A 27,254-nucleotide genomic window follows, 5' to 3' on the forward strand; every position below is an offset into this window, starting at 1 on the left:
GGCTAGAAGCAAACCAGTGGCAATACCTGCTGAACATACTATCCTGAAGTCTAATGCTTGCATTTTGATACTGTGCAGGATCAAGATGAGAATTCTTACTTGTTGGATGGCCAGTATATGCCATACAGGGGACACAATTCTTTCCGTGAGAAGTATTTCAGTGGTGTGACAAAGAGGATTGCCAAGGAAGAAAAAGACAATCAGAAGTAAAATATAATATAAACAGATTAAAAAATGAGAAAAGAATGGAGACCGTGTTTCTTTGTAAGGACATCTGGATATGAACATTCATTTGAATGTTTCAGAAAAACAAATACTGCTTTTAATTTTAAAACAAGATGAAACCCACAACACAGGTTGAGAGCAGTTCTTTTTAATTAGCTTTGTTTACAGCAGATTTTATTGTACAAGTTTTTTGAGTCTTATTTAATTTATATTTGTACTTTCAAGTACTAATGATGATTGACTAAAACCATTATTATTGTTCTTTCACCATTAACATTTACAAAAAAGTAGTCGTATTATTTGGCTTCTTAAACTGTGAACATCTGGCTGTTTGAGAAACACGTGGTGGTGATCAAGAATTGCTTATTAAGAAGATAATTTTCATTTGTTTTGTTTTTTTGTATATGGTACACAATAAAACAAGATTGTCGTGAGTTTTTTTTAATTATTGCATGCAGTAATTGCTTGAATGAATTCCACTTGCTCTGGCTGAGGTCAGAAGTATTTAAAACAAACAAAAAATGCAAAGAAACAACTGGGCACGTGCACACCCCACAAAAAAAAAAAGGAAAACCTCTGTGACCTGACAAACTCTGGAGAGCCTGTTAAACCCTGTGAAGCCTGTCTGCATCTGAAGCTCATCTGTACCTTGGATTTGCTTTTGCATTCCTAAACCTTGACTCTTGGTCAAGCCAACTGTCTGCAATTTTTGGTTCAGAAATTGATAGTTAAACCAGTAACAACAACAGCATAAAATCGGTAATGGTTCCCTAATGGTATTAAGCCTAATCAAATCTTTGAAACTGAAGCTGTATTTGTTAAAGGGCAGACTTTGCTGAATCCACACCATGTCCATCATGAAAATACCTCATTTGAAAACCACTAAGCCCATTAATTCAGGATGTTAATGGTCCTTCTCATTTTGGTGGTCGAATATGGTCACATATTCTTCAGCAGGGCATTGATGAATGCATCTACTTGCTCCAGCCAGAGGAACCCTGCTTCTCAACTTGCCGCAGGTTGCCGACTGTGGTCATGTTAGAATCTTTGTAGATCATAGTTTTTAAGTGCCTCTCCAAGGAAGGCACCAGTCATTGTGTGTATCTGATCAAGTTCATTAACTGAATTTGCTCTTTTGTGTATTGTGGTCTTCAGCTGCAGCAGGAAAGCTTACAAACTCAGTGACAGCTTTGCCTGACCTTCTGGATCTAATTTGTTGTGTGTTAAAAAGTTCTCAAATAGTGATTTATTTTCTCTGTTTCCATTATAAATCACTTTTTTTGGAGACTTCTTATGTCAGCCATATAATAGTTGTTCTGGGCTAAACTTGGAGCAAGATCAAAAGCTCAGAAAATTTTTCGAAAGTAGAATTTGAATTGATCATTTTCAAATATTACCTCAAAAATTACTGCTTCTGAAAACCTGTCTTCATTTCGACATTACAATTTGGCATTCAGCTTTTATTACTTTACAAATTAAAATTACTTTCAATTCTTCATAGGCAAGAAATTTTTCTAAATGGATTTATTATGCCTTTGTAACTTCATTTTCGTAAAAGTTCCCTTACACAGACATGATCTACACAGTTATACAAAAGGGAAGGAAGTGGCAAATCTAGCTCTGTCTATTCAATGAAAATGATTGAGTTTATTTCTCCTCTACCTGGTCCAACTTTTAGTCCCTTCAGCAGTGGTGCTGTAGCCTCTGTTTAGCAGTTCATACATAACAGTTCTATCATTACTCAAGAATACCGTTTTGAACAGAAACTGCAAGTGTATTTGGGGTACTGCATCAACACCCACTAGTCAAAAATCGTTTAGAATTGAAATCAGATGTTCAAGCTCTGCTGATCCGCAACTTTAAAGCTATGATTTGGAAGTGTTCCTCATCTTTAAATTTCTCCTTGTTTAATCTGCACGCTCCAGCCTGTTGTACGTGCAGCCTTGCAAAGCACAGGCATGTATAGCTGTAGAGCCGTGACACAGTCCTTGCCCTTGCTCTGTCAAAGGACTGACAGGCGGGTGAGTTATCCTTTCAGCAGGACTTGGCCATCCATGGCCGCGGTTTCTGGCACTTTCGTTCAATCTGGTTCCATTCAGTCTCTTTCTGAGTAGTTCCAGTTTCCTGTCCCTGGCGGGGAGCATCAGTTCACAATCCCGCGCTGAACTCATGCCGTTGTCATTCTCTTCTTTGGGGTGGTTTATGCCATTTTCCAGTTTTTAAAGATAAATGTTATTTTTGGAATGCTTTGTTGTGCTGCAGCAAATTGGATGGAGGGAGGAGCTGAAAACAGCTGCGAGGTCATATGGTCAGAGGCTGTCTCTTGCTGTAGGGAACGATTTGTTGAGGCAACAAAGGGAGAGAGCCCCCTCTTTTCACAGTATCCCTTTACCTGATGTTGGTGTTTCTGACTGCAAGCCTCCTACATATCTATGGGAAGAGGAATTGGAAAAATAGTGGAAATAGATTTTCTCTGCAGTCGTTGTGTGTCCTACCTGCTCTCTCTCTCTAATACTTTAATTAGTAGCCAGTATGATCAAGTGTAACAGAAGGTCAAGGTTTGATGATGTCTTACCAGATAACAGGAAGCTATGCATTTTGTTGAAATAGGCAGAAGTGTTGAAAAAAAAAGACCTAGTTAATCTCTTCCAAGGAAAAGGCTGTAATACAAGTTCAGCTCTCATTAAACATCAGAGAACCCACACGGAAACAAGACCTGGAGACAGAAGCTCTCACCAATGTTTTTTGTTCCTGCTGTGGCAACCAGTGCTGGCCCTGCTGCTTCTTGGTCTTCTCTTTAAAACAAAGAGACACAAGTAAAAGCATACAAAGAGCTTTTTTTAGATGGAACATAAAGGTCTTGGCTGAACTTTCCACTTCTACCCAAGGTACGAGACAAACTCCCAGAAACTCCGACTCGGTGGTTTCTCCTTATCACCAATGAGAGGAGTAGATGTATCAGCTTGGTGAACTTCTCAAGAGTGCAATTCTCTCTGTAAACCAGCCTAAGAAACTGGTGTCTGTTAACGGAATAACATCTAACTCTGGGTCTCCTCCAGTAGAGAAGCAGTGTTGCCTCACTGGATATGGACTCTTCAACAGCAACTCTTGAAGGTTGGTTTTGGTGGACCCTTTATTCCTCTCTGCCTGTTCAACAGGGCTGGAAGGCTGTGGTGGAAGTGCTTAACTGTTCAGTATCTCTTCTTTTTTCCTTAGAGTATCATTGTAGCTCAGAGCTGGGACTTAAAAGAAGGACATAGGTATCCATGCCCACCACAGTTGGCAGAAGGCAGTCAAATTTTTGTGAGTTCTCAGTCAAGCTCACCTGTCCAAAATTACTGAAAAATGTGGCTTAGAAGATAAAGTACGGGTTTTCTCTCTGGCTGTTTTGATACTGGTTGAATGTAGAAATGTTATAGGGAAAAAACACCTTAATAATTCTCAGTATTTGCTTTCCTTCTATCACTGCTTTTTAAGATTTCTTCTTAATGGTTATTTCCACTGTCACCAGGACAATTCCACAACTTCAAGGCCACCAGCCAGAGAAGTGTGTCACAGAGATGGTGACATTGGCACTGTCCTCTGGTCACAGGTTTTCCAGAGACAAAAAAAATGTCCAGTTGGAGCAGACAAGACTGAAGTGGGTGATATGCAGTGGTTACAGGTTTTCCTGTTGGACAGTAAGCAGCTCTGGGGTTACCTGACAGGATCTCCAGTCACCACCATGTTCCTCTTTTCTGACTCTCCTTTCCACCCCTTTGTAAAAGCAGAGAAGAAAAATTTAATGTGTTCATTCTTTGCTGTTTAGCTTGGTTTGCAGTTTAAACTGAGGTCCAGAGTTAAACAAGGCTGTCTTTTCAGTCTGAAGATTTCTTCCCTGCTCCTAAAACAAACAGAGTTGTGGGTACCCAGGAGAATGAAGAGACTCTCTCCCTTTCTTTCGTGTTTGCTATTTGGAAAAAAAATATGTTTCTTTAACTTTATTCTTTTATATAATTGATTTTGATGATCATTTAATTTAAAACAGCAAAGCACATCTTACCTGTTTCCATGCTACCCTTTTTAATATATTTCTGTGATGTTCTCTTATTGGCTTATTGGACTGTAAAAATCTCTGTTCATGTATGTATCCTCACAACTGTTTTCTTTGTAGTTTTCTATCATGGATGCTGTTATTTTGTACACTGTATTTTGTACTGCTCTTATCAGCTACAGCTTTCCTGGGCCTGTGGGTGTGCAGGACACCACTCAAACGAGACGTCAGCTCTCTGTTAGCTGAAACACCTCATCAGACCCAAGGTCCTGGAGAATGGACATTCCATCTGGCTACACAAAGGGTATTGGACCTTGAGACAGGTTTGCCAAGTAAGATCTTATACAGCTCTTGCAGGTTGCATAAAGTGAGGTGGGCAGCTGAAAGGTAAAATCCACTGATAGAAGCGAGATCTTGGTGTCTTTGCTGCCACTGATAGTAGGTCACTGTACTCTCAGTGAGGTGCCCCGGAGAGGCTGCTGCCAACCCAAGGCACAGGAGGCTCTGACCATGCGTATCAGGTCTAATAAGGAGTACTTTGAGTACCACTGGGTAGGAACAGGATATTTTGCTTCATTTAAAATTCCCCAGAAGGTAATTTTTTAACATTCAGGTTTGGGTGCTGGAAAGAGGTGGTGATTGGCAATGATCATGTGAAATTCTAATCCAAATTTACTTTACATAAAAATGGTGAAAATAAAAAAAAATCTAAACGTGTAAAAACAGTATAATGTTGTAATGTTGTAATTCTCCCCAAAACAACATTTTATTTAGATTCTTTTTCTTCCAATTAAAATGCCACTTGAAGTATAAAATTTTAATCTAAAACTTTTTCTTCATGGATTTGTTCTAATAATTTTTTCACTAATAAAGTGCAAAATAGCAGGTCATGTTACTGTATGTGATGGGACAAGTAGTTAATTCTAATCTAATATATAATTCCTAACTAAACAATCTCATCTCCATAAGAAGATACCATTGGTAAAATAGTCATAGTTAATCACAATACTTCCTTCTCTGGAGTCTGTCCCAAAAGATGTGATGTCTCTGACTGATGAGTAAGGATGAATGTTCTGTGCCATGACTGGACAGCCCAGAGTGTCTTTGCTTTATTCTACGACTGATGTGAAAGATTTCCACTGAACACTTGTATTTTAGAGGCAAGACTCATGCTTGTTCTATCTATTTTTCTATTGATGTATCACTAGAAGAAATACAAGTAGATAATTTCAGTACAGGAAAAATTTAGTTATGAAAGTTCTTAGCACCTAATAGGGAAGGTTCCTAAAATACTGTGATTTTTGGCTAGAGATGAAACATAGCTCTGTGGAGAAAATCCTGTGAGTAGTTGGATCTTTTAAGTTGGAAGGATAGCTCCTTACACGCAGGCAGTCTTCTCCACTGAGCTGTGGTCCTGTCCTTTGTGTGAATGTATGTGATGGGTGGAATGATGCCTCTGTGGTCACAGTTCATGCCTTAATAACCTGTTCTGCCCTTCAGGTTTGTTTTGAGGCTGTTTACTTAAAGCTATGAGATCCTGAGATTAGCAGTGCTAGGCAGGTGCAGTGGGTTTATTGCAATAACAGTTGTGGCAGAGACTAGGATAAACAGAATCATGAGCAGCACCATAGGACATAGACTCCTGTCTTGAAGAGAGCCTTGTGTCTCGTTAATAAGCAGACCTGTAGCAATTTAGGAGGGTTTTGGAAAGTTCCTACTCTCTCTTCAAAATGCCTGTGTGACAGAGAATACTTGTATGCCTTTGCTCAAACCTCATTCCTTAACACAGTAGTCCCTGGAAAAAGGTAATGAAATTACATAAGGAAAGGGGTTGCTATGGGCAGTGTGAATGTGCTGGTGCATCCTGGGTGAATACATACAAGCACCCAAGCACCACCTGCAGTTGTTCTGCCTCCTCGTTCTGGTGTTCCCCGGAGTGACCTGACAGGCTGCAGGCTGAACTTGTTAAACTGCTGCTGTTTGCTACAGGGAATGACCTGCCAAAAAAATGCATGGGCCTCGTGCCACTGGGGCCGGGGGAGTGGGCCCTCCCTTCTCACCCCCAGCCACCTTGCCTCCTCATGAAGCAAAGAAATTAATTTTATAAATCTCACAGAATAGCATTTTCAGCCTTATGTAAAGATCTTGAAGACAAAAGATACAGATTATTTCTTAATTAAATATAGATTTTATTTTGGTTTTTGTTTTTACTCAGAAAGCAAACCAAAACAAGTTTGTGCCAAGAGCTGTTACATCCCACCCCCTTCCTATTTTTTTTTAAATTGTGTTTTTATAAGCCTGGAAGAATTAATGATGAAAATCTTTCCAGCTGTGACTTTGCCAGGATCCCTTTCTGAAGCTCCTACTAATTTGGATTAAAACTGGATGGATGAAAGCTTTAAACAGCAAATCCTGGCAGTAGATTTGCTGAGGCCCCACAGCATATACTTCTCCAACTGTTCTTATCTTCTGAGGCAAAAAAGAAAAAAAAAGAAAATAAGCAAACATCATTTTGTAATTACACAGTTGTTAACGTTTTCCCCGCTTTTCCCCTCCCTGGTCTAGGACACAGGGTCCCGCCACCCCAGTAGCCTGCTGGGGCTCCTCTTTGCTGGACAGACCCCTGGATTTTGCAGGACAAGGTTTTGCTTGCAGAGTGGTGGGTTTCTTAAGCACTATCTCATACCAGCTACTCTGAATGTTAACAGCCAGTGTGGATTTTAGAGAGAGTTGCCGCCCTGGGATGTAACAGTTCAGAATGGCAATGCTGGGTGTGCAAGCCTGTCTTTGCAGGGACATGAAGCCACCAAGCTTCCTGAGTCCCAGCTGCTGGGTGTTCACCTCATTTGCTTAATTCTAGCAGTGTTGGCGCCGTGTTGTCTTACTGTCCAGGCTCCCTGGAGCCAGCAGCTGCAAGCTCTCCTACTGCCACAAACAATTAAATTAATTTCTTTAAATTGGACAGATCGATCTCTGGCAACTGGCCCATGTTCCTGCTCCTCCTCCCTCTCGCCAGGAGAGTCTTCTGGAAACTTGTGAGCTTATTAAGCCCTTGCTCAGTGTGTTCCTCTCTTCATGACCATGCTGAGTCTGAGGAAAGGCAGTGCTCCGAACACAAGCAGAGCCATGGGACACTGACAGCCTCTTCCTGTGGCCTTGCCAGAGGGTGTCCTCTTCACCAGTGCAGCCCCTCCAGGTGTGAGGCTGCAGCTCACAAAGGCATCTGAAAGCTACTTGTGTGCGCAGCTGGCTTAGATGCCGGTGCTTGCCAGAGCAGGTGGCAGGAGCTCGTCACTGCAGATGTTTTAAGTGCCTTGCTGACCTGGCTGGAGCACCTCCTGCACAGAGAAGGCACATGAATACTATCGGTTATATTTATGGCATAGTCTGTTAATAATTATGAATAACAGCAACTTTACCTACTTGCACTTTCTGGCAAATGTGAAGATTGTGAAGGACGTGGCCACTGCTGAAGCATTGTAGGGGGATGATGTAGGCACAGTAGCATCTCCTGTCTCCACACTGTGCCTGCTGGCATGGAAAGATGTGCAGCCCTTCTTCTGTGGGAGACTTACCCCTCCCACTCATTTCCAGTGGTCCAAGGGCTTTGTTTTTATAGAATGTGCTCCTTGTCCCTCTTAGCTGCTGTTTCGCCCCATTGCTACTCAGCAAGTATGAGCAGATGCTTGAGAGGCTGCCTTAACTTGCCTCCAGCTGCTTTGAAGGAGCAGGGGAAATGCACAGTGACCAAGATCATCTTTCCTTCTCAGGATGCCTTGAGGTAGGGGTGAATATAGTCTCAAGGCGGCACCTAATCTTTTGTGTCAATGCCGTATCTAAAGCAGTTATGTTAGTCTCCTTCTAGTCCCCTAGTGGAGAGGACCAAGTCCAGGGCACTTGTCAGTTTGCTCTTCTGGAGTTCTTGGATATGTACAACTCAGACTTCCTCATTTATGAGTTACTGTACTTGGTATTGTCTGGTTTTTTACAGTACTTCTTTGTTTACATTGAGGCCAGTTAATTCATCGCCATTTCATATACGCATATCAGCTCCTGCTTCTACTATGCTGGATAAGAATATTTATGAAATAGTTTTGCATCTTCATTTTCATCTACTTTGTCCATCCAAAAATGAACCAATTAGGTTTTGATATACAAGAAAATACAATAATTCAAGAAACACACAGGAGAGCAAACACTGAAGATCAAAATCTCTCTTGCTGTCTTTTGGCAGTCACAGAATTTATTTCCTTTTGTCCTTTTGGCCATGTTATCAGGTTTCTGGCTTGTGATTTCTATAAACTGCTGCCTACTTCTTTTTTTGTGGGTTATCTAAATATTTGCGCAGCTAATTTTATTTCCCCTTTCACTGGATTGTTACTGTATACGTGTGATGCTTTGGGGGAGCTGATGGGTGAGATATGAATCCTCCTTGGGAGTACTGGATTACATTTCATGAAAGGTTCTGCAGAAGAGTTATTGCTCCACAGCAGGTCCTCAGTCTGCGGTTTCACAAGCTTGGGAGCTAATGTGACAGTGCAGTGCTGCTGAAAGGAGAGTGGGTTTGTGCCTTTTCCCTATTCCCTGGTCCTGGCTTTTCTTACCTTCTGCTGAGCAGAGTTGCCCTCTCTTACACTGACTCTGATTCTTACTGGAGCCTTTCATGTGCCAGTTTAACATATTAAGACAGCAGAAAACTGTTTATTTTGATGAAAAATATTACCTCAAGAGAGTGAGTTTCTTTCTTCAGAGGTGAGTTGTTGGATCAGCTCACACTGGTCATGAAATCGTGGTCTCGGTCACATCACTCCTAGACCTCAGGCTGACTGTGGAGGCTGTGCAGCTCCTTGCTGAATTGCCCAAGAACCTCCTGGCAGAAGGAAAGCAGCTTTTGTGTTACTGTGGGCTTTTGTTAAATGTAAAATTTTGGAAAGTTGAAGAAGAAAAGTCATTAGCTGCCTTTCTCAACACAGATTGACCATGCCTTTGAGAAAAGGAAAGATAAAGTGAGAAGGATTGTCTTTGAGGGTTATTTATTCACTTGAGACTTAATGCTTTATTACATTTTTCCTTTAACTGAACAGCTGTGTCATGGCTTTACTTCTTGTGATCCAGGGACAGGGTTTGCCAAAGTTAACCCAGAAGTACAATTGGGCTTATGGTCTGTGGGATTTAGCACCTTGGAGGGGCGTAAAGAGATTTGCAGCCCTGCAGCACTTGCAACCTCTCTTCAAATTCTGGAGGGGTTTAAGATGTAGAGTAGTAGTGTGTGTCACAGCAGCAGAAATTTCCTTTTTTTGTGTGTGATTGTGCATCTTTTGTGTATTCAGTGCTCTCTTTTTTAGTACTTCCCAATTATTACTTCTGTTTTCCTTTCAAAAATTCTCTCTCCTAGCTGATTTGGCTCATGATAGTTTCCAACTGTGTGAAACTGGTCGTTTTGAAATGCAGTATGTTTCTGATTTGGTCTTTGGCCTATTTGGATTTTATATCTCAGTGGCTACTGATTTTTACTGAGAAGTCAGTCCTTTCCTCTTGAAAGACCGTGGGACATTCATCACTCTTAGTGTGTTAGCACTCCTTTCATTTGGATGCTGCAACATACTGACCCAGGCATTTCAGAGAGCATGCCTGGCTAGCTTGTGTGAGGATGTGCTGGGGTGGTGGGTTTTTTCTCTCCTTGGTTTTGTGAGACAGTCCTTGTCTGTGCGGATAAGGTCTGAGTAGCAGGACGTAAACAAGACTCAAGGTGTGAAATCAATGACTAGTTAATTCCACCCTGAATAACATGGGGAAGCAGCAGTGTTGTGTAGCAACACTTAGCCAGAAAACAGCAGCACACAGAGTTTTGGGAGGTGTTTGGAATGAGATACCACATGGGGACATTTGTACCCTATATGCTGAAATGATGAAGCAGTACCAGAGTGACAGAGCAGCTGTGACTGCACTGGGTAACCCAGATTTTATATCCTGCCTGAAGCGGAAGGTGGTTTCTGTGTGTGAAATGCAAATACACATTCATCTCTGAGGCTGGGAACATCTTCCTGTATGGAACATCTGCCTTTGGGAAAGGAGGGTTAAAACTCCTTCTGTACGGTGCTGTGGCCATTCTTTCTACAAATTGTAGGGGAATCTAGGATTTCTTATCCTAGGAGCTTCTAAACCCATAGCTTACATAGTTACTTCATGTATTTATGTAAACTATCAGCTCTGGGGCCCTCAAGATAAGAAAGACATTGGTCTGCTCAACCAGGCTCAGAGAAGGCCATGAAGATGATCAGAGGGCTGGAGCACCTCTCCTGTGATGACAGGCTGAGAGAGTTGGGGTTGTTCAGCCTGGAGAAGAGAAGGCTTGAGAGAGACCTTACAGCAGCCTCCCACCTAAAGGTGACCTACAGTAAAGATGAGGAAGGACTCTTTATCAGGGAGTGCAGCGATAGGACAAGGGGTAACAATTTTAAACTGAAAGCAGGTAGGTTTAGATTAGATATTAGGAAGAAATTCTTCCCTGCAAAGTTGATGAGGCACAGGAACAGGTTACCCAGAGAAGTTGTGGGTGCCCCATCCCTGGAAGTGTTCAGGGGGTTGGAACAAGATGATCTTTAAGGTCCCTTCCATCCCAAAACATGTTATCATTCTATGATTCTATGATTTGAGTGTCTTGCATTCTTGAATGCATTTGTCCTCAGAAGATCCTTATGAAATAGATATTCTAGTTTTAGAAATGTGACATACCCAAGGTCATACATGACATCATAGTGTAGCAGGAAAATGAACATCTCCCAAATCTCAGACTAGCTCCCAAACCACTCCACCATCTTTTCTTCTAGGGCTGATCACAAGCAGCCCACACTGTATGTCCACTGGGATTTTTTTCTGTGCCAGGAGATCAGGGAAGCAAAATGTTTTGGACCTGTAAATCTCAATCTGGATCTACCTGTGAAACTAGTATTTTGGAGGGTTCTGTTGTAACATTTAATATTTTAGTGCTTTGGGCATCATTTACATTCATTTGCTTTCTGACTGGAAAGAACCAATGATCCACAGCAGTGTACTAAAAATACATGAAAGAAAGAATGGTTTTAAAATTAGTGGGGAAATTCATGCTGAAATATAAAGTAATTGTCCACAATATACTGCATGTTCTCTTAAACAAAACTGCTTGATACCATGAGCAGCAATGCAAGTGAATTCATCAATTGCTGTTAAATTTTTCTGGGCAATTAGTATGATCTTCAACTAATACTTCAGAGGTTGCAATCTGCACAATTGGTTTCATTCACTTTGAGTTGTCAGTTGTAAGAAAGGTACTCTATATTTTATACTAAACTATGGCAAACAGATTAAGACCTAGGAAACTGAGAAAATCAATCCTTTATTGTAGCAGTTATCTTCAAAGCCTGTCTGAAAGATTTTTTTCCACAAAAGACCCATCTGTGTTAGGATTTCCAAAGTAAAAAATGAATATTTGTGTTTGCTAGTGTCAAGAAAGCCTAATTATGTATGGAGCATTGCTAGTTTGTGAGTACTGATGGTGCTGGGACTAAAGCACACTCATAGAATTTCATTAAATCTAGTAACTGGGGCTTATTACTCCACATCTAAAGCACGTGTCTGCCTTATTTAACTCAGCATTGGGCTGAGATACTCAGTATGAAAAACACAAGAATAACATTTAATTTTTCAGAAAGCTTTATTTTATTAATACCAGACCTTCACGAAAGTCATGAGAATGGAGATGTCATTAAAACTTACTGTTCTTCCATGTCACCTTCAGGCACGTTTCGCCAGATCTGAAATCTAGAGCAGTGTTGACACTATTCTCTCACTCCAGAGAGAACAGACCATTCAGATTCTCCTCCATCACTCAGCAGAGCTGTGACAAGGTGAAGAGAAAAACATCACAACATTTCAGAGAATCTGTCTTAACCTTCTTCACAGGATGCAACACATCAGCACAAAGACAGAGGACAGGGTGGTGAGGTACCTCCAGCACATGCCTAGAAGATTATTTTCAAAGTTTTATGTTTGTTCTTCTAGAAATGAATTCCTATTCTATGATGATGGATATTTTCAGTCTTAAAGGTAAAAGACTAGACTATCAGATTACTGGCTACCAGATATGGACAACTGATCATGTTGCATGTTCCAGCAGCCTGTGATTTTATGCCTGTGCTTAGCTCTGCCTTTTTAGCTTTCACTGCTACAGATGGATACTGCAGTGCTATTCCTAAATGCAATTAGAATAATAGACTCTAGAGATGGAAAAGTACCTAATGGTCCATTTCCCTGTAGCTGCCAAACATACTTTATTTATAAAAGCAGAGGCAAATATCTTCCCTGACAATCTTCTACCTTGAAATATTACATCCTCTTTATAGTCTGGGCTGAGAAAAGGAGACCTAACAGCTTCTTGATTTAAGGTTTTGCCAGTCTGTAAGCCTGCTACCCAAAGAGTCTTTCGGTACCAGTTATCTTTTTCTTTGTAGATTTGGAGCATCTGGAAAGTAAGATAGAGCAGTTTGAAAAGTGTCCAACTAATCTGCTGTGTTGTCCTCAGAACTGATCGCAATATGTGATTTTATAAACCAGGGGTTTCAGCATTCACAGGCGTGCCTGTTTGTGTGTGTGTTTTTGTAAATCTGGATTCTGCAGAAATAACTAAAATACCTCATTTAGGTTATTGAAACGGTAATGGAAAAAATGCCCTGCAGACACTGTAATTGTTTAATTGGTATTCAATTGCTTGTACTCTTTCAGTCTTTAAAACAAAGATATCAAAGAATGAACTATAAAGTCAGATGTATATCTCCAGAGACTTAAACTGTCCAGTTTCCAGTGACATGCTTTAATTCTTCTCCCACTTAGTAATTTTACATTGGCATGAGTTCTTTGGATAAGAAAGGGCAACTGACCCCTCCAAAATTACTCTTCTTACCTTGAACTTGAAATGATGGGATCTCACAAAATACGTGATCTCATTAATTTTAAGTGTACCTGCATTAATATCTTGGAGGTGATCCAAGGAAGACTTCAGCCTATGCAGTCTTACACATGCTTAGGTGCTTAGCCAGTTTTAGAAATTATTATAAGTACAGAATTACTGATGACCAATGTTTTCCACTCCTTTCCCTGTTCCTACCCCTCTCCCTTCCCCACATCGTTACTTAGATTTCAGTTAGTTCAGGTGCTCTCTGCAACATAAATATCTGCCTGAAGAAAAACCCCAACAAACCCACAACAAAACCTATCCAAGAAAAACCCCACTCCAAAGCCTGGTTTTTTGTTCAGGGAGTCCTGCTGCAGCCAGCTTTGAGGTGATGTACCAGCAGCCAGTGTCGAACCTCCTCTGAATACGTGCCCAGATGGGCAGGTAGAGGGGAAGGGGTTCTGTGCCTGAGTGCCTCAGGCCATGACAGACACACATTCTTGCCTTCTCCCCACTGCAGTGGGAGGCCATCTGCTTTATTTTGTGTTGTGGATACCTCTTCTGGCAAAGCAGGACATTGTGCCCTGAGGTGCAGGGCCTGGAAGGACCAAAATATGCCATGTCCTTGTCTCCAGACGTGTCTGCTTCATGCCAGTAAAATTGCTCACCCCTTAGCAGGTGGTAGAGCAGCCGGTCTCTTGGACTGATCACTGGTGACCTGAGTTCTCCTGGTGATCACTGTTCTTCTGGCAACATACTGTGGTTATTCAGTCAAGTAAATACTTAGGACCTCTACTTGTAATGTACAACACATCAATAAGGTGGAGTAGAGATTTAAACCCAAAGGAAATAGCCTCTGTTTATATAAATTGGAAGGGAGTTTGAAATCTCAATGTCTCATCTTGTTTTGATTTCTTTGTGGGTTCCCCTTCCTCATTCCTACTCATTACTTATGACAGACTGAAGTTTACTGAGACCTTTCATTTTCCTGACTCCTGCCCCAGAAGCAGAAACTCAGGATGAGGTAGGATCTATGCCAGCCTCAGTTTCTTTTCTATTCTCCAGTAGTTGTAATCTGAGTATTAACTACCTCGAAATTCATACAATAACTTATATACATTGGAGAAACAGATACAAAGTATGGTTTCTACTAAAATGATCAATTTATTTATTATGGAAACCATGATCTTGCTTGTTATCTTTGGTTTAAAATATGACTAATTGTTTGGACAGACCAGCAGTTTAATTGGATGGCTGGCTAGATATTGTAAGTTGTTTAAGAATGAAGTAGTTGATTTTGATGATAAAATATGCTCAAATATTATTACAGTTGTGTGTTTGCATGAAAATTTAGGGGAAAGGTTTGGGGTTTTTTTTCTTTCTTTTCTTGGCTGAGTTCTTGGTTTTCTTGGCCAAGGAAATTATTCCGTGTTAATCTGATTTGCAAAGAAATTGTTCAACAGAGACCTGTAACAGCTTATTAGAGCTGTTGGGGTAATTCTGAGATAGGGGACATTTTGTTAGAGTCAGAGGACAGCAGGAACCTAAACTTATTATTAATTCTACTTGTAAGAGAAGAAATTGTAAAACTTCAAAACAGGCGGTCACTCAAATACATTCAGCTCCATTTCTATTGCGGCAAAGATCTTAGGAGAGGTTGAGCTGTATGTTTTAAGGTTATATTTTTCCCTTCTTAATCTTGCTTTGAAAATCATATTGCAGAGAGCAGCGGGATTTGTAATGTCTTTGAATAGTTTGAAAAAGGGTAGTATTTCTCAGCCTTTCTTAATTGAAGAATGGTGTAGTCTTATAAAATCTACGAAACTTTCTGAATCCCTCTCTTTGTTGGAAAAAAAGGGTCAGTAATAAGTAAGAAAATCTTTGGCAATCAAGCTAATCACTTTGCAAAATCTTAGGTTAATCTTGTAATCAAACCATTTGATTAGACATGTTGATAATAAAAATGTCTTTATGCCTTCCAGTAGGTTCTGCCTACCCATAAAAACTGATGGCTGAGGGACTGGCTCCCACTGTTTTCTCTAGCAGGTGGTGATGCTTGTCAGCTGTGGGTTGGAAGCTGTGGGTTTTTTTGAAGCAAGGTGTAGTCATTTTACCAGCCACCTTCTGATATTGTAGAAACCCAGGTGCTCTGTGGACCTTGAGCCGAGTAGCAGAGATGAAGGAGAGCAGAGCAGAGCTGTGGCTTCTCATGAGTACTTTTGCTGCTTTTCTCTCCTTTATAAAGTTTCTGCTTTTGAGCTTCATCACAAAGTGGGGATGCATTAGAGTTGCTTCTTTACCAGGAACTGGGGAGCAAGTCCATTGTTTCCCAGAGAAAGGGAGGAGAACAATTCTAGAACAGGAGAACAGTCTCTTTTTCTGAATTTTGCCTGAGGAGATGATGTGCCTGAGATGGACCTGGGAAAAGAGATGGAGAATCTTGAAGGAGTGAGATTGTTGAGAAGCACTTAGCATTCTGTTATCCTCAGGCCCTGTCTAGCCTAATGGAACTGGCTGCAGAGATGGAAGAAACACAGATTAACTTGGTCTATGAATCAAAGATTTTCGGAGTGCTTATAGTAGAAATCCAAGGTGCTCTTTCAGCTAATGGCAGCACTAGCATTCACATAGCTTCTAGTATAAACTCTGGGAAATCAGGGTTTATAGAGCTGTATTTAGAGGGGATCTGTTAGTTATACCATACACAGGTTTTATCCAGCCTTCGGCTGCTTTGGATGAAATGAGCTACTTTCTGTGACTCTTCCTATTGAAAAATGAAGTGTAGGTTGTTGCCTCTAAAGTGCTGTAGACCTAGAAGTAAAACTGGAGCTTTGAATGTGTATTTCTACCTATGTCCTGAACATGGGGAGAGCCAAATCCTGCAAATGAAGTTTACTGCTGGCTCAGTGTCTGAGTGGGGTTAAAAAGGAGGCATTACAGTAACCTACTATTTGGAGCCTGGCACTCTGAGTATACTCATCATTTCTTAATCTGTCTCTGGGTCTGGTTATAATTTGCATCTTGAGCAATCGTATTCACTCTGCATTTGCATTTGTGTTTTCTTTTTCCATTGTTAAACCTGTTTTCATCTTACACATTTTTCATTCTTCTGCAGCCCATAACCAGTGATAGATGACAAGGTTCGGATGCAGAAGGCCAATTAGATCATCCAGTGTCCATCTCTGCCAGCACAGGATTATTGTTTCTGTGGTCTATTTGCTATTGTTTTGTCCAGCTGATTGCTAAATGGGTCCTGTTTATTCGACAGAGTTTTGCCACTAATAATATCCCACATAACCTTAACTATAACAGGGGAGTAGTCTGGGGTACTGTTGAGAGGTGGGAGATGGTCTTGTATGGTCAGAAAAATAATCTGTTTTTTTATTCTTTTTACTCATACCAGTTCCAGTAGGTTGTTCTGAAGCACATTCCATTAACTGTTAAGTCAAATGTCTACATCACCAGCACTGTTTGAGTCCTACTTATCTCAATCCTTTCAGTTTAGGATATTCACATAGCGGAAAACATGATGGCTATTGGCATGCATTCTCATTAACTTAAAGGTTGTTTTGTTTATTGAGTGCATGTTTGCTACTACCATGTTTGCAGTCATTCTGGGCAAAGAGGTTTGCAGTTTGCTTTCCTGTGGTTTCAAGTTGCAGTGGTTATCTAGTAGGGAAGCCTGTCTTAAAGAGTTAAATAAGGAACTAATGAAAATTACTCGCCTACAGAAAGAAAGTTTCACTGGCAGCCTAGAGACAGAAATCTGCTGAATCTGAGACTGGGAGTGATGCTGCATTGAAAATTACTTAGTACACTTTTATCTTAAATTTTAAAAAATCCCTAATACAAGTCTAAAGCGTATATAATTCATACCAATTTCAAAATGTTTTTCTAAGGCTAGACTGTCAAGATTATTCTAAATTGGACAATGAGAAGTATATTTTAATTATTTTAAAGCAGGTTTCTTCAATGCCTTAAGATCTGCAGACCAACTGAAATCAGTGGAGAAATTGCTTGCAAGCAGTATACAGCTGTCTGAATGATAAGATTACCTAAACAGATTCTGCTTATGCAGAAACATTTTACTGTTAGGTGGATAAAATCACATAAATATTCTTTGGGATAGTTGTTTCTTAGATGTATCTTTCAGGTGATTTCACATAAATATTACTCATGTACACTTAATAAGAGGGCATAAGGAGAAGGTCAATTTCTGGCAGAGTTCTTCTTTGTGGAGAATGATCTAGCTACTGAAATACTAGAGGCAATGGGAGGTGAAGAAAGAGCAACGTATCCTTATGAGACAAAGAGTTACCTGGGTGTGAACACCTTCCATCAGGAGGAGATTCAGACTAAGCAGAGAGATATTTTTGATATCTCTGACTGTGGTCCCATTCTCTTCTGCTGTGGTTTCTCCAGGGCAGTGCAAATAACTTCATGATCAGTGTGCTGGTTTCTAGGAATACTATTCTAAGGCACCTAATTCTCCCTGGGAATTGTATCTTGAGTGTCTAATTCCTGGCTGAGGAGTCTGCTAGGCAACAGGAAATCTGCAAATTAAAACATTGCAACATCTAAGTCCCTGGCTGTACCCCAGCTTTGCTGGAGGACCAGTTTTCATCTGTTTGCCTATGAAAAAATATACTCAGATGTATATCGTTTCTCTTGCATCATTTAAGTGATTCCTCATGTTTCCCACTGGCTATTATTTTTATTACCCACATGCAGTACTTTGCTGCTTATTTTGTTCATTGTAGTAGCACTCTTGTTTCCTGATCCCCCAAAATGTGTGGTTTAAGGTCCCACATTAGCAAAAGGTGGTTGAAGTTAAGTGGGCTTAGCCCTCCAGCTTCTGCTATTTTGTAGTAGGAACTGGACCAGCTCATTTACCCAGTGTAGCGGTGGACTGTCCATTCTGATTTACTGGACTGGATGGCTTCTGTTCCCTAGTCTTTTGTTTTTCCTTAAAAAGAGTTTGGAAGGGACTGTGCTCTGAGTTGCTTGCTGACAACAGTCAATACAACACTAGTCATCTTCACTTCTTCTCCCATTTACTGACCACTCTGGGGTCCTTTCTTTATGAATCCAGGAAATATTTCTCTTCCTTCCCCCATAGCACGAGCCGTCAGCTCACTAACGGCAGCTCTAACCTGATGTCAGAAGGGAACTTTACTTCCAGCAAAGTATTCTTTGAGAATACAGAGTAATCCATGGTCCTCTGGCCAAAGCACTCAGAATTACGTAGGTGGAAGTGCCAAATATTTCAGTGCTCAGGGAGCCCATAAATTAAATTTGGAAACCAAAGGTAAATCTAGTCAACATTTCTTCTTTGCTGAAGAACAAGTCTGAATGTTGAACCAGATTTGCAGGTATTGATGCTTGGAAGATCCTGCAGTTCTTGGAAACTCTCAAATTTAATTGCTGGGTAGACTGTATCTGTTCTTCTCCAGACCTTTTTGGGGAAAGAGCTTTTTCTTTATTTGGCCTGGAAGGAGAGGAAAGTGTCTTGTCTGTGAGTGATGCTCAAAGGCAACCATTGGAAAAAGGCATAAACCAACAAAAATAAATTGAAGTATCCTCTGCATTGGTATTTAAAGACTGGCTGACTGGCTCTCTGCTTCCCTCTGATGATAAAGTAAGGCACACTGTGAAGGACTGAGAAGGTATTTCTTAGAATCACAGAGTGGTTTGGGTTGGAGGGACCTTAAAGATCATCTTGTTCTAAGCCCCGTGCCATGGGCAGGAGCATATTCTAGATCAACTAGACCAGATTGCTCAAAGCCCCATCCAGCCTGATCTTGAATGCTCACAGATTCTGTGAGCAACCTATTCAAGTGTCTCACCAACCTCACAGTAAATATTTTCTTCCTCATATCTAATCTAAGTGTATCCTCTTTCAGTTCTGGCTCTACCTGCTTACCCAGTCTTTGGGACACACAGTTTGAACACGTATGCACACACACACACACACACCCCTTTACCAGGGAGAACCAGGGCTCTTTACACACCTTGTAGGAGAAAGGGGTTTAGAAAGCTTTGCGATTGTGGACTTCAGTCTCCCCATTGAAGCTGTCATCTTTGGGTTCAAGGATTTAATTATCATATTTGGAGGAAGCACTGGAAGAGGTAAGGCTGTCTCTCCAGGCTGCAAGACCTCTCTAGAGACTGTGGAAATGTAGTTCCCACCCTTCTGCTGCACCAAATCTTTCTGACAAAGGTAGGAACCACTTGTCCCCCTCCCAGTTGATTGTTACAAATACTTGAGTTCACATAAAGCAGAAGAGCTTGTGTGTGAGTGAATGCACTACAGAAGGGAAGGAAGAGTTCATTTTAGAGAAGTATAATGTGAGAAGTGGAGGAGAAACTGAACAGAGAAGATCAACATCTTGCAAGAGGAAGGTGAATCATACCTATTTATGCTAAAAATGGATGCACCCAGTGCAGTGCTCAGTATCATAGTGTTTCAGTTCTGCCTGCAAAGCTGGACCTCTGGTCTGTGTAGCTGGGAGACAGATAAATTCTGGATTTGGAAGGACTTGTCCTGAGCCACAGGAATAAAAACTTGTTTACATCACACAAGGTAAGATTTACTGAGCATTGTCACTATTAATAGCATGAACCTATGTAACAACTTATTCCTTTCTAGCTGACAGTTCCCTGGCCCAAGCTGAGAGTCCTGGGCTGTCATCAAGGACGTTGTTATGCATAATGTATTAACAGCATTGCTTCAGATGATTTCTGATTACAACTCTCTCTTTGTTCCTTCCCAGTTTCCTTTTCCCAAGTCTGCTCGTTTCCACTCTGCTTCTTCTCCATTTCTTCTGGCTGCTCAGTGGCCAAATTTCTAGTCTGCTTTCTGCCCCGTAATGTAATCACTGCACTTGGGGCCAGCCATGAGATTCTGAAAAAAGGTGAATGTTGTGTCCCCACTTTGGTGGCATCACAAGCATCTCCAAAAAGAAAGGGAGCAACCGCCTCTCCAGGCCAAGAGATGGAATTGTGGCCCTCTGTTTGTATGCCAGAGCTCCAGGCTCCTGGCTACTTTCACTAAGTGTTGAACCAACCAGGAGAGCTTTACAATATACATTAGAAGAGGGTCTGCTTTGGAAATTGTATTAGATTTAAGGTATGGAAATTTCTTCAGTATTGGAATTCCCAAAACTTTAGCAGTCATATGCTAATAATATTTGTGACAACAGGGAATGTGGGGAATTAATGTGGAGGTAGAATTAACCCAAATTCCTAGCTTTTGTCTGCTACAAATAGTGCTGCATTATTGAAATTTTCATCTTACAGATTTTAAGAATCACAGCACTAGAGCAAAGATGATTGGAGCAGCCTTGCATTGCCTTATAAATTCAGCTGCATAAACTAGGAGGTCAAGCTGCATAATTAGATTTACTCTAAGCTATTATTCACAGAGTAGTATGTAAAGTGCATTAGGAGAAATGGATTAATTTCAGATGCCATCTAAAGCAACTGATTTTAATAACTGGACAAGTGCTGAACCAAAGGTCTGGATTTTCTGTTTATCACCATTTTTTTGCTACTTCATATGCAAATTTGATAATATAGTGAGTGTTGAGGCCTAGTTTGTCCTTGAGCATACATGCAGAGCTGGCTGACCCCAAGGACCAGGAACAAGATACATGCCTCTGAAGGCATAAGGGGAACACTTCATTTGCTTTACATAAACCTCAGTCTTTAATGACTTCAGAGAGAATGCGCAAATACTTAAATGGACATTATTCTTGAACATGAAGTTTTAATAGTGCACCTTTTAAGTTTGTCATCATGTATAAATTTATAGCAGATGAGAGTCTGTGCAATGCTTCAACTGCTTTGAAGTGAAACCCTGTTCCATGACTGGGGAATCCACCCACTTCACTAGATCCCAAAGAAATCAACTCCCCAGCCTAGAATTTGCTGGGAGAAACTAATGATGAGCAGGATGGATGTTCCTAATGCAACTGTCTGTATGCACTTTAGGAGCAACAGCTGCAGCTTCCGTGGTAATTTTGCTTTTAGCTTTCTGTCAGTATAATTAGGAAAGAAAAGCTAGAGGACTGTTCCTAACCACAGCACGAATTTTTTAGGCTAGATGTTAGTTGCATGTCAAAACTGAAATTTTTGTAGGGGGAAGTGATATATTTACTGGACAAATTTGAAAGCCTTAGAATTCAAAACAATACCAAAATATTTCAAATATGTATTTAGTCCAATATCCTTTCAATAGCGTGAAATGTGTAATAAGGCTGTTTCTGGTTTGATTTCAAAGCAGCTAACTTTTGTTTTCTGTCTGAAACCACGCATCGTTGCAGTTGGGCAACTTCCTCACAGAATGGGATGGAAGGGAGCCATGGAAGCATAAAAAGCCTCTTGCAATCTCTTATGAAACAGCCAATAAAGGAAACCTAGGCATGGATGATCTTAGGTGCTTCTGCCGTTGGTGGTGGGACACCTGCGGGGCCAGCCGAGCCAGGAGCCAGAGACATGTCCCTGGAAGCGCCTGTCTCTGAGTCACTGCAGCAGCTGAGCTGGGGCTAAATTGAAAACAGAAATACCGATTGTCATGTCACCCGGATGCTCTGCCTCCAGCCAAATGGTAGATGGAAAAAAAATGCTACCAGATGTTCTTATGTTATTAATATTGTTATTATTAATAATATTCCATATTGACTGGCTTTCACTCCTGGCCCATCTGGAGCGCACATGCTTGGGAAGAGAGCCCCAGCAGCCTGTTGTTCCTCTATTTCCCTGCACACCTGTAAAGGAGGCTGGGAGGACTCCGCTCTCTGTGCTGGAGGATGAAGAATGCAGGGGACTGCCTGTGACAGGGTGCCCCCTGCCCTACTCCCCTCCCACTGCTACAGGTACTAGTCCAAGCTCTGCTGGCGTCCCAGCACTGCTGCCCAAGCCAGGCCTTTTTTCCACTTTCCTTTTTACAACAGGGTGAGATCCTTTCACACACAGCCTTGTTTTGAGAGCTTTGTACCCATACACACCCTGGCTTTATATGGTGAGGTCAAGCTCTGCTGATGTTCCTGTCACTGGACATTTTGCAGTAGGAGGTGCCAACATGACATTCTCATAGTCTGAAGCACTTCTGGCCAAGGTGAAAGTTCTCTGGCTTATCCTTCCAATCTAATGTTAGACGAGGAACTCTCCAAAAATGTTTCTGTGTAATTACTCCCACTCCATGTCACCAGAAAAATGGACTGGCTTTGGAGGTGAAAATGGAGAGTATGGCATGACTCCAGTGTGGGACTCATCATAAACTTCATCAGATTCTCTGTCTTAATGATGTGCCACCTACCAAGCACTGTATAATGTAAGCGCCAGACCGTTACTGGAGTGGAAATTCTCCCATTATACCCATTTAGGTCAACTGTCTAGGAATACAGGAAAGAGAAAAAAAAAATACTGAAGGAGGTGATGACAGTGGTTCATTAAAAAGGATAAAATGCTAGGATACTCTAAAGTGTGGCATATTAGTATTTGTATATCTCTAAGCAGAGATATGCTGTATATCTCCAGCATAAATAGATGGAACTTTATAAGTGGACTTTTGTGGTCACACTAGCTGTGTATTTTTAATTATTACATTGTGGTGACCTACAGTTGGTACAGCACTTCCCTGGGATACGGGAAGGTGTGCCTGCCAGTAGAAGTTTGCCTCCATGAAAAAATGAATTACATCCCTCTGAAGGTCAAGTTTGCCTCAGGTGGCTCTACACACAGCAGATCTCCCTACATGTAGCGCTATTCCAAGGGCAGCACTGCTGCCCAGGCAGCTGAGGGCCCAGTGAGGCTCTCATGAGTCACAATTCCCAGCCAGGGGAGTGCAGACCCAACCTTGGTCCTTGTATTCCTGGCTAGAAACAGAAGAGGTGCCCTATGCAGATGCTGGGAAAGGGCAATGCCCACAGTGGCTGGAGAGTCTCTTCCCAAAGGCAAACCTGGACAAGGGACACCCTGGCCAAAACAACCAGCTGTGTTCTGGGTGAAATCTCAGCTGTTCTGCACACAGGAGCTAGCTGCAATCACCACAAAACCAGTCACCACACATGACTGCAGTTGCTATGGGTCTGTATTGGAGCAATTCCTTTGCCACTGGCTTCAGTAACAATCATTGTTTTTCATCTCACTTTGAGTGAGGCTCATCCTGTGCAATGAGATGTCCATGCAATCAAGTTTTCTGGAGAGTGTCTCCTTTTCTGGCTGAAAGGTTCGTTCAGGCAAAATAGACAAGTTTTACAATGCTGGCCAGGGGTTTTCAGTCTGTGACTACATGAGGATGTTTGCGCTTCTGAAAATGCAAAAACTGTAGTGGAAGGGCTGGGGTCATACATACCCCCTCCATGTGCTGCTGGCCAGAAGCCCTCCTGGGAGCAGCAGAGGCCCTTGCAGTATACGGCTGCAGACTAAGCCCTTCATTGCTCTACAGACTAATTTAGTATTTTTTCTTCCCCCCCCCCCCCCCTCCTTTTCCTTTTGCACCTCAGGGGAACAGAATCAACCAAGTATATATTGGTGGAAGTGGCTTTTTCAGACACCTCTCATTCCCCCACTACACTGCTGGAAAACAAAAGCCAGTGCTAGTCTGAAACCATAACAAAACAGCAGGAAACCTTTTCTCTGTTAAATCAACAAGGTTTTGCCATCAATATGAGTAAGTCACAGACTTCATACTTGCCACCTGAGAGACATCCACTCATCCTATGGAAAAGAGAAGCAATTAGTCTAAATTGTGGGCAAATGAAAAGATAAGGGTGTTTTTCTTCTTCCTTTCCCTGCTATTTTAGAACCCAGTAGTTTTCTGCTTCAAGTGGAAAATAAGGATCATTACTGTATTCAACCTTGGGTTTTGTTAGATGCTTGTAAATCTTGCTAATTAGCTGTAGAAATCATAAAAGCTCAGCATAATGTTTTAATCATAAGCCCCTCCAGACACTGATGTTCATGTTGTTCCCTGGATCCTCATTTCTATGTACAAATTACTGTGCCCATAACACTTTGGCAGCTCATCTCTCATGCCAAGGATATTTTCAACAGAATTATTGTTTCAGTAACTAAGCCAAAAGCCTACACCTGCAAAAAATAAAAAATAAGAGAATAGCACTGCAGTGGAAGGTCCCCTCTCCTTGTACTGGTAGAATATTAAAGCTTCTTCAAAGTAATTAAACACAGGTTACAAGTATGCAGGCTGGCTGACAGATGAGTGAAATCATTTCTCCTTTCCAAGAAGCTAAAGCAGCTGAGGAGGACAGGAATCCATGAGCACCACACTTAGATACCACTGCTAGCATGCTGGGAATTTCTGGGGCAGTACAACAGGTCCAAGGCATCATGGACATAGCTATGAAATCAAATCTCAAATTCTTATCCCAATCACCATAAACGAGGTCAGCATCTGCTAAGACACAGGATAATAATAGCTTGCTTAATTATACATTTTGCCTGTAATTTATTCCAGATCGACTTTCCTGCTGGCAGTGAAGGAGGGTATTTTCCAGTTCTTTTATGTTCCTGTGATTAGTGAATAATGCCTTTGGTGTATGTATATGCATCTAATTTTCACTTTCGACTTTAATGCAATTTAACATCATCAAAATAAATATTATTCTTCACTTTTCCAAATTTTATTTCAGCGCTTGTAAAGTAAATATTCTTCTTAATGTGGAATAGCCTGTGCCTGCTTACTGATGCTCTCTCCGAGGGGAAGAAGGAGCCCTCTATTGCAGCAGCTGAGAATTGGCCAGCAGACAGTGGTACTTCTTTCAGAGAGGACAAGACCTTCTTAACCTGTGGCAGAGGAGCAGAGTGGATGGGCAGGGATACTTGGTTTGGCTACACTGTCAAATTTGCCTTCACTACAGCCCAAATAATAAAGGATAAATGGGATAATGGGATAAAAGCTTTCTTTTTTTGTTCCTTTACATGAATTGTTGAACTAAACTCGTCTTTGAATCATTAGACAACAGTCACATTCCTTTACTGTCAGCAAGCTGATGATGTCAGTCAAATTTCTGAGCAGCTCAGAGCTTCTATGCTGGGCATGGCTGTAAGAACTGCAGAAAATTGAGCTGGACCAAACTTGACCATTTAGAATCCCCCACCTCTGCAGTGCCATGGTTGAGGTATCACAGGCCTCTGGTGGTTATTTCTCATACACCTAAGATTGGTTGCTAGCAGTGAGGACCATGGTTGAAAAGAATATCTTGGTTTGCAGCTGCAATGGAAATAATGGAAATATGGAAAGCATATAGGATCTGGCCTGCTCCAACTCTCTCTGGAGGAGGCTTAGATGAGTCAAGGGAAGCTCTCTGTAACTGTTCCCTTAGTCAAACCTGAGCACTGCTCAAGATACAGAAGCTACATTGGATGAAAAAGTCACTGATCATGCGTTTCTGGTTAAGTCTTATTTTCTGAGCTGTTTACAAGCAAAAGTGAAAATTGAAAACTGGCAAACTTACAAGATCAATAGAGTTTACTTAAATTACTCACCAATTAGCGTGTCTGTGGCTTTTAGTAACGTTGTATTCTGGTTTAAACACTGGTTTAAACTTTCCCTCATATATAAATTACACACCCCATTTCATGACTCCTTACCTCCTTTTCCTTTTCCTTTTCCTTTTCCTTTCCCTTTCCCTTTCCTTCCCTAACCCTCCCCTCCCCTCCCCTCTCCTCCCCTCCTCTTCTTTTCCAACTGAATCTTGTATTCAGCATGTCCAGGGAAGTCTGTCCAGCTGGTGAGAAGCATGATTTGGGGGCAGATGCCCTGCAGCATTGGTAACATGAGGACTGAAGCAGAGATCAAGGAGAGATCACCAGTCTCCCTGTGAGATGCATAACCAACACTTTTTATTTAGAGTTCAAAGTACAGTGGGTAGAGGGTCTTAATAAATGCACTTTTTAAAGGACTAAAGGAGAGCTGTGATCAGCATTGCTCTTCTGTCTCTGGGTCTGGCCTGCAGAACATGCCTGTTACTGTTTTGGAATCAGCCCTAGCTACCGTCATCCATAGCCCTTGTCCCCCTGTGCCTGCACAGCACAGCGGCAGCAGCCTCCCTCCTAGGAGGCTGGGGTGGAAGAGGTGCAGAGTGCAGCTGGCCTCACCACATGGCTGGGGCCAGCAGACTGACCTGTGGACAGATTTAGCTTGCACAGAGTCTCAAATTGAGGATAAATTCCCAAACTGATCTAAAACATCTGCAAATAGCTAGAAGCTTGCATGCTCAAGAGGCCTGTCCCTGTTCTTGACTCCGTGTGTGTTCATCCATTCCATTTGACTTTGCTATCCAGGAGAAAGAGCTGTGAGCCCGGTGTCCTTCATGATGCTCCCTTTGCTTTCACAGTCGCATACAAGACATGCAGCTGTGTTATCCCCGTTTGTGAGAGGCAGTCGAACTGCAGTGAACCACCGTGCCGCCCTGTCCTCTCAGTGCCTCAGGCACGGGAAGTGGAGCCCAGGGACACAAATCCACATGAGGTGGGTTGAAGCCACACTGTCTCACCTTTCACTTGCTGTGTGCGAAGCAAAGTGCTCACACAGACACTCAGTAAGCAAGGGGAACCTGATCCTGTGTCTGAGCCCTTGTTCAGCCTGAAGCAGGCCAGATTTGTTGACCTTACAGGCACACTGCAAACCACATTATTCCTCACAGGCTTTTGCAGAGGTTATGAGCCGGGGGAACATGTGGTTAAAAGGGAAGTAGGCCATGTATTTACGTGGTTTCATTTTATTCTTTTCCTCTTCTGGTGCAGCACGTTATTTTATTTGCTACAAAAATGCCTTTGACAATTAGATAGGCACTTTGCTGCATGCGAGAAATCTAAAAAAAAATTAAAAGTCTTTGAGGGGCTTAAACACCATGTTGTGTTTAGCTAAAATGAAGCTTAACAACAGCCTGGACTAAGATGAGTTTATACACAGGCACATAAAGCTCCAGGGTGGTCTTAGTGGGTCTGCTGAATCCACCCTTTATCTGCAATCCTCCAGCCATATTTCCTGCCGTGAGTTTGCACAGGTGCCTGCATAATTTGGCTTCCAGTGTACTCATT

At 41.6% G+C, this 27,254-nt stretch overlaps 1 protein-coding gene across 10 annotated transcripts in view; it reads left to right on the forward strand.

Annotated features, from left to right (window-relative positions):
- TRMT11 (tRNA methyltransferase 11 homolog) overlaps positions 1-27,254 on the forward strand; it is a 103,084-nt gene that overhangs the window by 25,733 nt on the left and 50,097 nt on the right. For 4 of the 10 annotated variants that reach the window (XM_027669664.1, XM_027669731.1, XM_027669738.1 and 1 more), the window contains one exon: positions 2-670. The exons of 1 other annotated variant lie outside the window; for it this stretch is intronic. In XM_027669664.1, the coding sequence (XP_027525465.1) occupies positions 2-169 (168 nt within the window). In that variant the 3' untranslated portion in view covers positions 170-670. Of the gene's footprint in view, position 1; positions 2,467-4,434; positions 4,591-24,841; positions 25,108-27,254 lie in introns of those variants that run through there. 5 more of the 10 variants (XR_003532004.1, XR_003532005.1, XM_027669673.1 and 2 more) reach the window with 5 other exon arrangements.

Source organism: Corapipo altera, unplaced genomic scaffold (genome assembly GCF_003945725.1).
Source record: "Corapipo altera isolate COAL_440 unplaced genomic scaffold, ASM394572v1 2b, whole genome shotgun sequence".
Classification (NCBI taxonomy): Eukaryota; Metazoa; Chordata; class Aves; order Passeriformes; family Pipridae; genus Corapipo; species Corapipo altera.